General features: G+C 40.2%; 1 protein-coding gene across 1 annotated transcript; it reads left to right on the plus strand.

Moving 5' to 3' along the window:
* The first annotated feature begins 320 nt into the window (after nucleotides 1–320).
* On the plus strand, nucleotides 321–11,360 carry ubl5 (ubiquitin like 5). The gene is made up of 5 exons (XM_063035759.1): nucleotides 321–409; nucleotides 6,929–6,993; nucleotides 9,018–9,101; nucleotides 9,347–9,384; nucleotides 10,731–11,360. The coding sequence occupies exons 2-5, from the start codon at nucleotides 6,938–6,940 to the stop codon at nucleotides 10,772–10,774; spliced, it is 222 nt and encodes a 73-aa protein (XP_062891829.1). The 5' UTR covers nucleotides 321–409; nucleotides 6,929–6,937; the 3' UTR covers nucleotides 10,775–11,360.
* The last annotated feature ends 4,188 nt before the right edge of the window (nucleotides 11,361–15,548 follow it).

Consider the following 15,548-nt stretch of genomic DNA (forward strand, 5'->3'; position numbering starts at 1 on the left):
TTGCAAGAGTCTTGAAAAGACTGACAAAGCATAAAAAAAAATATATATTTTGCATTTATTTATTCCGTACACTTTATTGAAATTCATTATTTCAATTTCTTAAAGCTGATATATTCTGAGGAAATATAATGCGTTGTACTTAACTTTGTTTTACAAATTTTCAGATACTAAAATAAACAGAGTGCTCTCTACAATGTTAGTGGAATTTGGTCAATAAAATCAAGAGTTATGAAAGTGCTTCTCTGAATCTGAGACTCAATAAACGTCACACTATTTTCCTTCGGAGGCGGTGACCAGCACGTCAATCAAAGGGTCCCGGAAGTTGATTGGCTAATTCCATCAGCCAAAGGTGTGGTTACTGGAGATTCGCGGCCTGGTCGTCGTTGCTACGTGAAGTGGAGCCTGAGTGGTAAGTACAGTATCTCACCGGGTAAGTTGTGCTTTTGTCCAAAGCGGTTGCTGAAAGCGTTTATTTTGAATCAAATTAGAAATTTCACCAGTTTTCTAAGCTTCTTTGACTGTGGTTTGTATCATTTGATGGGGGGCGGCCTATGGGCCTCGCGGCGTTGGAAATGTTATTAGCATTGGTCTAAGTAGAGGTAACTTAATTTTGTTAATGTTATCAGATGCCTCGGTGGTGACGTGAAAGGTTTGAATCCACCAAAGTATTTTATTTCATCAATATAATGAGCCCACGAGCACTACGTTGCTGTTTTTTTTCCTTTTGCGTTATTTACTTTAATATTTGCTATTCTAGAACATGGAACATTACAGTACAGGAACAGGTCCTTCGGCCCACTGTGCTATGCCGAACAAGCTGAAAAGTAAAAATCTAATCCCTCCTACCTACACCATGTCCATATCCTTCCATCTCCCTTACATTCATGTGCCTGTCCAAACATCTCTTAAAATCCTCTCATGTATTTGCCTCGACCACCATACCAGGCAGCACATTCCAGGCATCCGCAACTCACTGAGGAGGAAGAAAAACTTGGCCCTTCACCTTTGAACGTTCAAAGGTTGTTACCTGTCACCCTCAATACGTGCCCTCTGGTATTAGACATTACAACCCTGGGAAACAGATGCTCCCTATCTACTCATCGATGCTTTTCGTAATCTTATAAAACTCTATCAGATCTCCCTTCAGCCTTTGCTGCTCTCAAGAAAACAGCCCACGTTTGCCCTGCACATGCCCTCTAAACCAGGCAACATCCTGGTAAACTGCTTCTACACCCTCAACAAAGCCTCAACATCCTATAGTGGGGCAATCAGAACTGTATCTAATCCTCCAAATGTGGCCCAAGAAGCGTTTTATAAATGTGCAAGCTGACCTCTTGACTTTTGAACTCAATGCCTACTCTTTTTTTAAAAAAGGAACCATTCCAAGAGCCTTCTTAACCACCTTATTGACTTGTGTAGCCATTTTCAAGGAGCTATGGACTGGAAACAGTAGCGGTCTCTCTGCTCAGCAACACTGTTAAGGGTCTTGCCCTTAACAGGGTACTGTCTCCTTGCATTTGCTCTCATTTATTTGGGTTAAACTCCATCTGCCATTTCTCTGCGCATATCTGCAACTGATCTATATTGTTCTGTATTCTTTGCCAGTCTTCTACACTATCCACAACTTCACCAATCTTGGATTCATCTGCAAATTTATAATAACATGCTATTTTATGTATTACACTGTACTTAAGCTGCAAAAACAGCAAATTTCACAACATGTAAGTGATGATAAACCTGATTTGAATATTATTTTCCACAGCATTAACTTCCTTATCTATGGTAGAAATGATGTTAAATGGTTACCTTAGAATGGGTTGAAAGTGGTCATGGTGGAAATTATCCTGAGCTAAAAGGTTTAAGTGATATTCATTGTTGAAACTCTTTTTTACCTGGCGTTGCTAGAAACATGGCTGGTTAAGCCCTCATAACAAGCCAGTGGACTCAGCGGTGAGTTAACCACCTTTCTTGAACTCCATACGTCATCAATATGACTTGGCTCCCGCCAGACTGGAAGAACCAGAATGTTTCAGCCACTCGCACCCTAATCTGAGCGAATGCTGTGTAAATCCAGCCCATTTGCTATTACCCGCCAGCAAGAAATAACATTCTACACTGCATACATTTATAGGAAAGGTATATTTATGAATATCATTTAATCAAATGGTTATTACAGGGGAAAAAGAAAATAAAAGGATCCAGTATTACTAGAACAGTCAAATGTGCACAAAGTTGGAGCTCGGATCTTCCAAAAGCTGGAAGTGTCTTTGTGCTCAAGGAACCAACTGCTGTTCACTGATCACCAATAGAAGCTTCCACCTTGGACTCCATTGAATTGCACATTCCAGATGGATTGAATCCTACCGCTGGTTCTTTCGATCTTCTCTCTCCATCTCCCACTGATAAAGCCTCGACCCCCCTTTAGTGTCCACCGCAAAACCTCCACCTAGCTTTCTCTAGAACCTTCTCCCAATTCTCCCATCCTGATTGGCTGACCTGGCTTTCCTAAGCTAAACATCACAACCTCTTACTTTAACGGTGGCCTAAACACTATCAGCAAAACACTCTGCTTCTACAGAAAACTATGAAATGAAATATCCCACAGCATTAGCAGTAAAATCTTAACTAGGGCATTACATTAATATTTTTCATAAGATTTATGACAGAGAAGGCATGCCATATCAGTGAAAATGAGGTGCAAAGCTCATTATTTGTTCCATGTCATGGTTTTTCAAGTGTTCTTCAAGGTGGCTTATTTGCCTCTAGGACAGCACAGCAGTGTTGCAGTAGCATAACACTTTCTAGTGGCAGTGATCAATTTCCCACAGCTCTTTGAAAGGAGTTTGTCCATTCTTCCCACGACCACGTGCCTTTCCTTTGGGTGCTCTGGTTTCCTCTTAGTAAGTTGTGGGCACGCTATGGTGGAGCTAGAAATATGGGGACACTGATAGGCTAACCCCAGCACGTTCATGGAAATGTGCTCACTGAGGCAAACAATGCATTTCACTGTAAGTGTCAATATAGTTTTACTTGTCATATGTAATCTTTTCTCCCCCTTTTGGGAAACTACCATGCATTGATTGGGAGAGTAAATACGCTGAACCTAGCAAATTCTTTCATTTCTTAAGAGCAAAGCCTCTTCAGTTAATATCATAGTCATACAGCACGGAAAGAGGTAATGCTAAGGCAATCAAGTACATGAATATACTAATCATCTATAATCCTATGCTTTGATAATTCAAATGTTTCTCCACATGTTTAAAAGTTCTGAGAGTACCTGCCTTTATCACCTTTTAAGGAAGTGTTCCAGATTTAACTGGACTCAGGGTCCCCTCTAAATCTATGACTTACTTTGAACCCATGCACGTGGCCCTAGACACTGCTGCCTTGGGGTTGTTTGCTCTCTCTCTATGCCTCTCATAATTTGACATGCCTCTGCTATATGGAGACTTACCAGGATCCTGTATGTATTAGAGGGCATGTGCTGTAAGAAGATGTTAGACAATCTTGGGGCTGTTTCCTCGAGAGAGGAGTTCCCAACCTTTTTTATGTCAAGGACCCCTGCTATTAACGTAGGGAATCCCTGCTCTAGAGTAATGGAGGCTGAGGAAAAGCCTAATTGTTTATCAGGTCTATCTATGACACATAGGTAGAAGAGATGCTGGTGTTTTTTTTTCCCAACTCAAAATGTGTAATACTAGAAGGTAAGAGGGGGGAAAATTCAGTGGAGGTACACAGTGGTGGCTGTTAGGTATGCACTGTCAGGATGGTAGAGAAAAATGTAAAGAAGGTATCTAAGAGGCCCTTGGGTTGACACAATGGATTTCCAGAGCAACACCTACAAAACGCTGGAGGGCCTCAGCAGGTCAAGCAACATCTTGGAAATGAATAAATAATCAACATTTCGAGCCAAGACTGTTCTTCAGAACTGGAAAGGAAGGGGTAAGATGCAAGAATTAGAAGATGAGGGGAGGAGAAGGAGGCTAGCTAGAAAGTGATAGGTGAAGCCAGGTGGGTGGGAAAGGTAAAGGGCTGGAGAAGAACAAATCTGATAGGATAGGAGAGGAGAGTGGGCCATGGGATAAAGTGAAGAAGGACTGGGCACGCTGGGGATAGTGGAGGATAGATGGGCAGGTGAGGAGAAGAGGCAAGGGGGAGTATAAGAGGAAAGGTGAGGGGAAGAATTACCAGATGGAGAAATTGGTGTTCATGCCATCAGGTTGGAGGCTACCTAGATGAAATATGTGGTTCATCTGCACTGATCATGGCAAAAGAGGAGGTCATGGACCAACATGTTGGAATGGGGATAAGAGTTAGAATAGTTGGACACTGGTATACTCTGCTTTTGGCAGATAGAGTGGAGTTGCTCGACAAAGCGGTCTCCCAACTTGTATCAGGTCTCACCAATGTAGAGGACGACGTATCAGGAGCAGTGCTGTCAGATTTGCAGGTGTAGTGTTGCCTCACCTGCAAGGACCAGCTGGGGCCCTGAATGGAGGGCAATGGGTAGGTGGGCATTTGGAGGGAGGGAAATTAGTGGAGAGGGGTGAATGGACAAGGGAATCACTGTGGAAAGTGTGTTGGGGGGGAGGTAAAGATGTGTTTAGTGTTAGGATCCATTGTTTCCAGATAATGGAGGGAAGCATATGAAACATATATAGGAGAAGGCATTAGATATTTTTAGCTTAATTAGTTTGGCACAGGATCTGGGGCTGAAGGGCCCCTTCCTGTGCTGTATTGTTTGTGCTTTATCATTGCAAGGAGAACAAGCCCAGTCTCTCATAACTCAAACATTCCACCTAAGGCAATATGCTTGTGGCACTCTCCTGTGCAATTATGTCCTACCCATAGTATCTTGATACAATTAGTAATATATCACCATAATGGTCATCATTTATATCAGTGTTGCTATCAGTCAGTTTTTTTAATATTTTGATAACATTATTGATTTAATCATAAATGCTACTGCTGTTATGGCCTCCTTTGCATTGGGAAACTTGAACATTGATTTAGCCATTATGTTATAGAGCAGCAAATCATAAACCTGAGATTCTGCAGATGCTGGAAATCCAAAACAACACATTCAAAATGGTGGAGGAAATCAGCATGTCAGGCAAATCTATGGAGGGGAGGAGAAGATGGCGACGTGACGCAGTGCGCGCAGCTTCTCCGGTGAATGATATCTGTATTTGTCAAGTAGGATGCCGTGCACAATCTTGATTTGATGGAGACAGATGTGAGAGTACGGAGGAACATCTGGAGAAACTTCTGAAATGCCTGCTTCACTGCCGCTGTTACTGTGCAATCGAGAATCTCCAGAGGGGAAGGCCCCAAATCCTTGGCTTGGCAGCCGGGGCCGGGGTTGAAGCGCTCAGCAGAGATGGTGCTCGGTATCAGAGGGCTGGTTGGAGCTCGAAGTTTTCGGACAGACTCAAGAGTCAGCTGTGGTCGGGTGCTTCCAATGGTGCTGCATCGGCAAGTTTGCGGCGCTGGAGATTCATGGCAGGGAGAGTTTTCTTCCTTCTGCCGTCTGCGTGAGATGATGGGACTTTCGAGACTTTGAGACTTTTTTTTACTGTGCCCATAGTCTGTTCTTTATCAAATTACGGTATTGCTTTGCACTGTTGTAACTATATGTTATAATTATGTGGTTTTTGTCAGTTTTTTTAGTCTTGGTCTGTCTTGTGTTTCTGTGATATCATTCTGGAGGAACATTGTATCATTTCTTAATGCATGCATTACTAAATCACAATAAACGAGGACTGCGTGTCCTGATAATCTCAAAAAAAATGAATAAACAGCTGATGTTCCAGCCAGAGACCTTTTATCAGGACTGAGAAGGAAGGGGGCTGATGCCAGAATATTATGGAGCACTTGTTCAACCTGAAGGAGCAATCCTAAGCCGACCTTTGCTTTCCGTTTTAATTATCCATCCCACTCCCTATCTCACACATCTGAGTGTGGCCTCTACATTGTTGCAGAAGGACCCAATGCAGGCTTGAGGATCACTACTTCCACTTGGCAGAGTGCAGCCTTCTGTACTTGATGGTCACTTGCCCACCTTTGGGTACCTTTTTCTTTACAATTAGCAAATTTAACTACAAAGCTCAATGTGCCCTCAGCTGTCACTGTTTATTCATTTGCTCTCACCACATTCGAGATGTTCCATTTGACCCATTAATCCTCCTAAATACCTGCTCTGCAACTGAAACTTCACCTGCTGAGTGTTTCTGGCTTTGTTTCATTTTTTAGATTTACAACACCTGCGGCTTTTTAAATTGCTTTTGCTGCTAATAACATAACCAATATTATTTTGTATAATCTGAGTATTGTTTTAATCATTAGTCGTCATTAGCATTAATATTGTCTTTAGTGTTATGAACACCAGCACTGTAATTGGTGCTGTTTCTCTATGAACCTACAACTAATTACAGCAGTTGTCTCAGTTAAGACAATTTTTGATTTTATGAAATTTGCAATAATGCAGCACAGCAGGTGATAGTCACAGCTGAAAGTAAAAGAATGGAATTATTTAGAGAAATCTCGCCAAGCCAGGCACAGTGGACTGAGTGCCAACATTCGATGTCGATGTAATGTAAGATGCATCGTCATTTTTTTGTTTGGACGCAAGTTTAGTTCTTTACCCTGTAAGTTAAAGATAATGCAGGGTACCTAATGTAGAACTGAAGAAGTATTACTTCAATGCTGCATCAGTTACCCTGCTTTAATTTCATTACTAATTGCTTTGAACTGCAGTCAATAGCTTAAATCTATTCATCTGTAGATTTGTCTACTTGTTCCTTTAGAATCGTGAAAATCAAAACAGAGCAGAATCATGGTATACATTTCATTGTGAAATAAGAATTATGATTTGATTTTATTCCACATTACATTATTTTCTTAAATCTTTTCTTCCTTGTCTTTCCAGGAAATAAAAATGATTGAGATCATTTGCAATGACCGTTTGGGAAAGAAGGTTCGCGTTAAGTGCAAGTATCCTTTAAGGATGGTTGATCAATGTAACAATTTTTTAAATTGGGTTCTTTCATGTTCTTCACTGGTGGTTGAGTTGGTGTCTTTGGTGCCCCATTTTTCCCCATTGGTTATGCCTCTGCATCCACAAACATAATGAATACCTCTGTATCCATGCAGAGTCGTGTGTGTTAGATATAGGGGTTATTGTGGTGTACATCTATATAAGGCTCTAACTAGTTGCATGAAGGAAATATAGCTTAACTTCTTGGTAACTTGTTATAGTTTCTTGTAGTGCAATGTAAAGGGTTGTCCTTTGCATCTATTTCTCATGACATAAATTTGAACACGCATGGTTTATCAGTGTCTGCAGCTTGAATTATTTTCATAGCAGTAAAAATGATTAGATGTTGGATTAGATTAAATGTTAGATTAATTAGATTAGATTAATGTTAGATCTATATGGAAAACCATGGTCACCAAAGTCCGCATTGGATATGGTACCTCGACAGACAGTAAAAATGTTATGTTTTTAAAACAGACAAAGCAAAAATGTTGGATCTTTCTGCCATCATTCTTTTATCCCTATGGATCGAGAATTCATTTGCTTTAATAAAATAATTCTTTTCTTAAACTAAGTTGCTGAGTTTTATCTTCAACTACTCTTCGCGTTAGGAATAAATTGTGTCATGTGTATATTGTAACCAATTTGCTGTGAGCCATGGCTAACATCATGCTATTCATAGTCACTCTTTGTGAAATACTCAAGTTGGAGTCATGCAAACTGCCCACAAGGTAAATTTTCTCACACAGTAGTTTACTGTGGCTAAATTGTGTGTCATCTCCAAAAAAAAGTTGCAGTTACTTGCCTGGGCAACTTCTTTGTTCAACCTCTACCCCCTAAAACACAAAGGTGGGAGTTACATGAAACATAACTGGGGCAAGTTTCCCTCAAAGTCAATGCATTTCTGACTTGGATACATCCCAAAAATGAATAAGTAGAACAAAGTGCACTGGTGGTCTCATTATTATTCTGCAAAGCATGTGAAGTTGGCATTGACTCACTGTAGTTCTTTCCAATTGCGTTTCAGAAATGTTATTTTTAAAAAGAAAGGGTAACTTAATGCAATGTTTTTGTTTGTTGGTATTAAAGAAACATTGGCATCAATTTAAAGTCTTTGTCTATAAGTTATCTAGTTGTGAGTGGCTATAACCTGCTTATGGTTGTTGAGCGCAGGTCAAGATAGATCTTAAAGCAGGAAAGACATTGGGGGAGGTGAATTTTGGATTATTTAGATGGGGGAGGGTGGTAGTTCCCTGTTTGCCACTAGTGGGTGAAGCAAATGTTTGGTGTGAAGACTGCAGATCAATAAGGACTAACAAAAGTTGTAGTGTTGAGTAAGCTGCTGAGGGGTAAATGGAAGACAGGAAGGGTGAGAGGGTTGTTGGGTGGGAAGACTAGAATGCGACAAGTGGCATTTTGGGAAGAGTGGCGTAATCCATCACATTGAACTCTCTCCGTGACCACAAAGAATGTGCCTGTTCCATAACATAGTTTGTGTAGACACTTGTACTCTCCCATCAGGATTTGGCCCATACTTGATGTCAAATCAAATGTCGAATCTGGAATTCTCGTTCTGTCTTTCTTTCATCACCATGGGGAAATGGATGTTGAGCGTGTTTATTAGGACTATGAGACTCTTATTAATAGGTCTGATGATTTAAACATCGGATATAGCATGTAGTATTATGATTATGGTAATTAAGCTCAAATTCTAACAGTTATTTACAGCCAGGAAATACAACCTCTGGAGTGCCTTTATCAAAAGTTGCTGATTTTATGAATATATTTTCATTAGTTGGGAATGCTTCTGCTGGATCTCAAGATGCACTGATCCAAAGAATTAAAATGACAGGGCTGTACTTTACAGAACTACATCTGGTTTTGGATTTAATTTGATTATAAACCAAGGCCACTTGCAGCACTGTAGGATGGAATGTTTCACATCAATGTGCTTTCTTTCCTTGATGTTTCTATTCCCCAGTCCTGATGATACCATACAAGATCTGAAGAAGTTAATTGCTGCACAAACTGGAACAAAATGGGACAAGCTGGTCTTGAAGAAATGGTGTGTATTTTTACTTGACTTCTATTGGCACTAGTTTCCTTGAGGTCTTTTTTTTCTTTATTTTAAGCTCTGAAATGTTCTGTTGACTTCTCTTTCCCCTTTCTTTCACCCCCCCCCCAATAAAACTCATCAATATTTTTGACCTCTAGCTGAAGCTGAAACAGTTGTCATTCTGGAGTGATCCAAGTGAAAGAAGACTAGTTATCTAACTTCCTTGTGCTAATTTTATTGTTTTCCAATTTTAGGTACACCATTTTCAAGAATCACGTTCAGTTAGAGGATTGTATCCTTTGCTCTTGTGAATATGCTCAGTTCTGAATCTATAGGTGTTGAGAGTTGCTGGGAGGAGGTGGTTGAGATGGGCAAATCTTTGAAATCAGTACCAGATATTATCAAATTTGACCTTAAACTTTGCAAAATGCTGTCTCTGATGAAGGGAAAATTTCAAAAATTATCCTTAGTAAGTCAAGAATACAGAACTAATTTGAAAATGTGTTTTTATTTGATAATGAAAAAACATTCATGAGGTGGGGTGTCTAAAGTGTCTGGCCCTGAATTGCATTGTCCATCCCTAATCCTTCAAATGTGTGGCATGTTGGAACATTTTAGAGGGTAGTTAAGAATACACTTCACTTGGCTAAAGTGGACCAGGGCAACAGCTGCCCTTCCCTGAAAGGTGCCAGTGAAACATTGAAATTTCAATAGTATTTTTGGTAGCCATTATTATCTTTTTGATTCCAGAATATTTAATTATTTGAACTTGAGTTTCTCAGTTGCTGTAGAGTTTGTGGGTTCCCGTTATCAATCTGGTAAATTAACTGGTATACTGTCATATCTTTAATATAATGTAGTGGATGCTTGAACGTGATTACGAGGAATTACTGGTACCATGGAAACTTGCTGGACAATTTTGGACACAGTTAAGACTAAAACACATTGCTCTGAGTCTGGGGAAATACATTGGTCAGGTGTTTATACGAGATAACTTCCCCTGAATAGACATGTAGTTTAATGAACAGCTTTGCTGAAACAGATAACTGACATTACCTTTATAGTTCCAGAGTTTATTCAGGGTGCAGAAGAGTACAGTTAGTAGAGCTGTTGCCTCAGTGCCAGAGATCTAGGTTCTTGAGTACTGATACTGTCTAATTTGTATGTTCACACCATAACTCTGCAAGCAACACACATCAAAGTTGCTTGAATTTCCAGCATCTGCAGAATTCCTCGTGTATAACTCTGCATGCCCAGTTTTCCTCCATCCTGTAGAAGTGTGTGTTAGAACAGTACAAGCCCTTTGACCCATGATCTTGTGCCAACCTTTCAATCTACACTAAGATCAAAGGTCAATCTAGCCCTTCCACGTAGCTCTCCATTTTTCTATCATTGCCTTTCTAAGAGTCTCTTAAATGTCCCTCGTGTATCTGCCTCAGCAACCACCCTCATTCCATATTGTAAGTTAATTGGTCATTGTAACTTATCTCTAGTGTATATGTGAATGGTGGATCCTGGGGCTTTAAATCTTGTGATGTAGATTTTTGTACACTGTAAAAGGTCGCCAGAAAGTTTACTGTGGTATATACTTGTTGCACAGCATTTCAAGTGTGTGCGCCTTAACCAAATTGCCTTCAGATGAGATCCACGATGGAATGAACTTGGAGCTTTATTATCAGTGAAGTGTATTCCAGCCTGAGAAGTTTGCCACAAATAACAGCTTGCGGGGAAATAAGCTTATGGCTTCAGAATGAACACTTGTGCTTTTCTGAACATTACTTATTTTTCTTTAGTTTGGAGAAATTTCTTTGTATTTCAGAATACTTGATTTCTTTGTCCAATACAAGATGCTTTTAATTTCCGGTGTTTATTAGCAAATAAAAGTGTCAATCTGTGTAATTACATGCGTATCTATTCCTTCCCATTCTGACCATAATCTCTTCCACTTAGCGCACAGTATTAGACTGGATTTTGCCTTGAGTATGCTGCTAAATGAGAGTCTTGCAGTTGCTACAGTTTCCGTTCATTTTAAAATACAAGAATCGCCAACAATCTAACTAATTCAGGAGATTGAAGCTTTGCATGATTTTTGAAGTTTAGAATCTCATGTCTGATTTAACAAAGGTTGGAGGAGGATATTTCATTGCATACGCCCCCACCCCGTCTCTGCAGATGCAAGTTCATTAACTAGTTTGCATTGTAGCCGGGTATCAGAAAACCAGTTCTGTGTCACATGTTTGAATGGAATTAAAGTGGAAATGTGCTTTACCTTTTGTGTGCTTTATTTTTAATGTGCAGTTACTTGCCTATGCAGCCTGAATTTGACTGGAATTTTTTTTTTTGTTAGCCAATTTTTTGTTGCTCAATATTCAAGGATTTTGTTTTGAATAATATATTTTTCATTTTTAACTACTGATATGTTATTTTTAAATGATTGTCACCTACCTGAACTTGCCAAAAACCAGTTCGTTCTTCTCCCCACTGGAACACTAAACCCCTTCCGAACTTGATCTTGCCCTTGTATCCATCCTGTTACACAGTCTGCCCAGGCTTCAGCCTGGGATAGCAGAACTTGTGTGTTCACTGGAGTTTAGGAGAATTAGTGCAGAATCCAGAAATTTCTAACAGGACTGAACAATTGAATGCAGGAAGGATGTTCCTAGTAGCTAGGAGTCTAGGGCCAAGGCTCACAGTTGAAGGGTAAAGCCAAGTCTTCCAGTTCCACTGGATCCAAAAACATTTCTCTGTTAAGTAGCAAACCTGTGCTTGTCTCTATTGTCCATTATATCCCATGTCGTATGACCATGATTGTTCTTGGCAAATTTTCCTGTAGAAGTGGTTTGCCATTTCCTTCCTCTGGGCAGTGGGTGACTCCATGCATCATCAGTAGGCTTCAGAGATTGCCTGGCATCAGTGGTCACATAACCAAGACTTGTGATATGCACTGGATGCTCAAATGACCATCTACCACCTGCTTACATGGCTTCATGTGACCCTGATGAGGGAGCCAAGCAGGTACTACACCTTGTCCAAGGGTGACCTGCAGGCTAACGGAGGGAAGGAGTGCCTTGCATCTCCTTTGGTGGAGATGTATCTCCATTCCCCCTTCCCCCACACTGTCTCTACCACAGAAAGCAATTGAATCAAGTCATTTACTAGGCAGTGAGCTGGATGTTCTTGGGACAAGAGGAATCTTGGGATAAAATCTGGAAGGGGGCGGTAATAGATCTCAGTAATACAGTACAAAAACAGGCCTGCATAAGCTAGTCTTATTTGCCCCATATCTTGCTAAACCTTTTTCCTTGATTTGTGATAACTAACAGGTTGAAGTATCTAAGTTGTGTCCATCTTGGAACAGTAAATGGCTGAATATTTGTACCACATGGCTCAGCAGTTTTAAAAAGCTGCAGGTTCACCACTCCAAGATGACTTTGCAACCAGTCTTAGAAAGCATTTGATATTCTCTGAGTGTGAACATACTGAAGACCCTAGTGTGGGGCTGTTTATATAAGCTGAGCAAAAGTTCTCATGCTGTGGTTACATTAAACTCATCGTAATGCACCAACATGATGTGGATTCTTCTCACCATTCCTTGGAACAACCTGACTACATTGTGCGATTATTGTTAGAAGTGTTTCAGTGGCTATACTTCTCTCACCCAGTATGGAGGCTCCGATGCACAGAATCGAAAGAGGCTGTAGAGGGTTCTAGACTCAACTAGTTCCATCATGGGCATAACCCTCCCACCATCAAGGGCATCATCAAAAGGTGGTGCCTCTAAAAGGTGACATCCATCATTAAGGACCCTCACCATCGAACCATGTTCTCTTTGCATTGCTGCTGTCGAGGAGGTACAGGATCCTGAAGATCCTCACTCAACAGTTCAAGAACATCACCTTCCCCTTCAACAGATATTTGACTGACCCATGAACACTACCTCGCTCTTTATGTCTTGCACTGTATTGCCTCAACACAATAAATTTCACAATATGTCTTAAAAATAAAGCTGATTCAGGTAAAACGGCCCCGCTGCTACCACCTCACGTCAACTTGGGATTGTGCTAAAGTACTGGATGTTTTTCAAAAAAAACAAAGCATCCAGTATTTGATCTGAGAGTGCCTTAGGCTTGCAACACAGGAATAGGCTTTTTCATTTGCTCAGTCCATGTTGACCATCCTGTCCTTATCTGTACTGAGTATCTATGCTGATACTGTAATCTTGAAATATGAGGTGCAATTTACCTAAGCCACTGGTAGTGTAAGGGGGTTACTTGCCAACTCAAGCTCAGTTAACTACAGTTGTGTGACTTTATTTATTTTTATCCTACACTGTTGGGAAATGGCAAGAGCATTGTGTGACAAAACAAGGAACATCAGTCCATTTCATGCACTGATCTACAATGTAAAATGCATGTTCTCTATGGTACTTTTATTTGCAGAAAGGACCTAGCCAAAATATGTACATTGATACATTAACTGTAAAATAATTTTTTAAATATTATTGAAAACCTGGGTTGGGTCAGGGATAGTTTAAGTTTGAACTTGCTCTCTTTGCCCATGGAGCATTTCATCTAGTTCAGTTTTGCAAATCACCTTTCCATTTTTGAGGTAGATAGCAACTAAAATGCATTCCCATCATTGAAAGCTATGAACTGAAATCATTCAGAATTATATCTTCCTGTGAGGGACAGAAATTTTGTAGGAATACAAGCAAGCCATAGCAAAACTACATTGGTGAGGCTGTAATTCACCCGAGGCAACCACTTCGAAATGTTAATGTACTGACTAAGGTAGCTGCTAGTGCTGCTGATTTACAGCTCCACTGATCCACATTCAATGAACATAAACATGAGATTCTGCAAATGCTGGAAATCCAGAGCAATACTCTCAAAATGCTGGAGGAACTCAGCAGATCAGAAAGATAGATGTTGCCTAACCTGCTGAGTTCCTCCAGCATTTTGTGTGTGTTACACTGGATTAACAATTGGCCTTGACTCCCTGTAAACACATTGGTTTCTTCCATGTGTTCCAGTTTCCTCCCACATCCCACCAACAGCTGGTAGGCTAATAATCACCTGGATTCTACTGTTCACCCTATTCGCAGATTCCAGTTGATGGCAATGTAGCCAGAATAAAATGGGTTACGATAGGGTTAGAGTGGTTAATGATCAACACCCATAAGATGGGTCTAAGGGAATTTTCAATGCTGTCTCCATGACCTTGTCTCTGGTGTACTGTAATTTGCCAATATACTGTTAATTGCAGAGGATTCTGGAGGTGACGTAGGCATCAGAATCTTAAGTGTTTTACACTGCAGTTTACTGTCACAGTACAAGTATGTTTAAGACCAATACATTAATCCTATAATGTGTACATTCAGATTTGCATTAAATACATTACAGACAAGATGCAATATGCCTCCAAGCACAATGTTGGAATAAAATACAAACCAATTTGGTCTAAAAGAATAAACAGTTAATTCAATTCCCCAAGATTATTTTATGACAGAGCCTTACAGGATTTGCTTGCAGGTGAATTTACGGTTCTTCTCTCAGTTCCAAAGCTGCAGAAATTGATATGAAATGAAATGTAATATTGATTTTTCTGTGATGCTCTGATCTATTAGCAGGCAATTCAATAACTTTCCATTAATGTTACTTCCTCAACATCCTCACCATGATTCTTGTCTTCTGATTCCTCTAACTGATCATCTTATACTGGTTTAATTTTGCTCTTTCTGGCCAATTTCTCAGCCTAAAGGTTTCAATCTGATCCTCTATGTGTTTCACTTCAGTGCTCTTCGTAATTACTGAGAGGCTTCTGTTCATTTACTTTTCTCTTTACATTGAGATTTATTTACTTTAGTGTTCATCTTCTCCTTTTGATTTGAAATATAATTCTTCCTTCCCTGCAGCTTGTGTGTCTGCCATATTTCTAATCATGTTAGAGGCCACTCAGCCCATCAATGTTTATATTGGCTGGTATGCCAATTATCATATAAGAAGTTGGAGTAGCCCATCCTGCCCGCGGCTCCACTATTCATCAAAATCATAACCGATCTGGCCATCGACTCCGCTGCATCTACCTGTATTTTCCCCATAACTCTTAATTCCCCTACAATGCAAAAAAAGTCTAACCTTGCCTTAAATATATTTAATGAGGTAGCCTCTACTTCTTCCATAAGCAGAGAATTCCACAGATTCACCACTCACTGGGAAGAAAAACTGTTTTTCCTCATATCCATGCTAAATCTACTCACCCGCAACACTTGGAGGCCACAGTTTCACCCACCAGTGGAAGCAACTTTTCTGCCTCTATCTAATCTATCCCTTTTGTAATGTTATATGCTTCCATAGATCCCCTCTCATTCTAACAAACTCCTGCAAATTTAGTCCAAGGCAATTCAATCTCCATCAATCTCAGGCTAACTCTCACCTCTGAAATTAACCTGGTGAA

This window comes from Mobula hypostoma, chromosome 29 (genome assembly GCF_963921235.1).
Source record: "Mobula hypostoma chromosome 29, sMobHyp1.1, whole genome shotgun sequence".
Taxonomy (NCBI): Eukaryota; Metazoa; Chordata; class Chondrichthyes; order Myliobatiformes; family Myliobatidae; genus Mobula; species Mobula hypostoma.

Bases quoted from the DNA above. Each gene is read 5' to 3' on its own strand.
- ubl5 (XM_063035759.1), top strand. From the start codon at position 6,938: ATGATTGAGATCATTTGCAATGACCGTTTGGGAAAGAAGGTTCGCGTT. The intron at 6,994-9,017 runs GTATCCTTTAAG...TCTATTCCCCAG, and splicing joins AAGGTTCGCGTTAAGTGCAA to TCCTGATGATACCATACAAG. The intron at 9,385-10,730 runs GTATCCTTTGCT...AATTGCCTTCAG, and splicing joins TCACGTTCAGTTAGAGGATT to ATGAGATCCACGATGGAATG.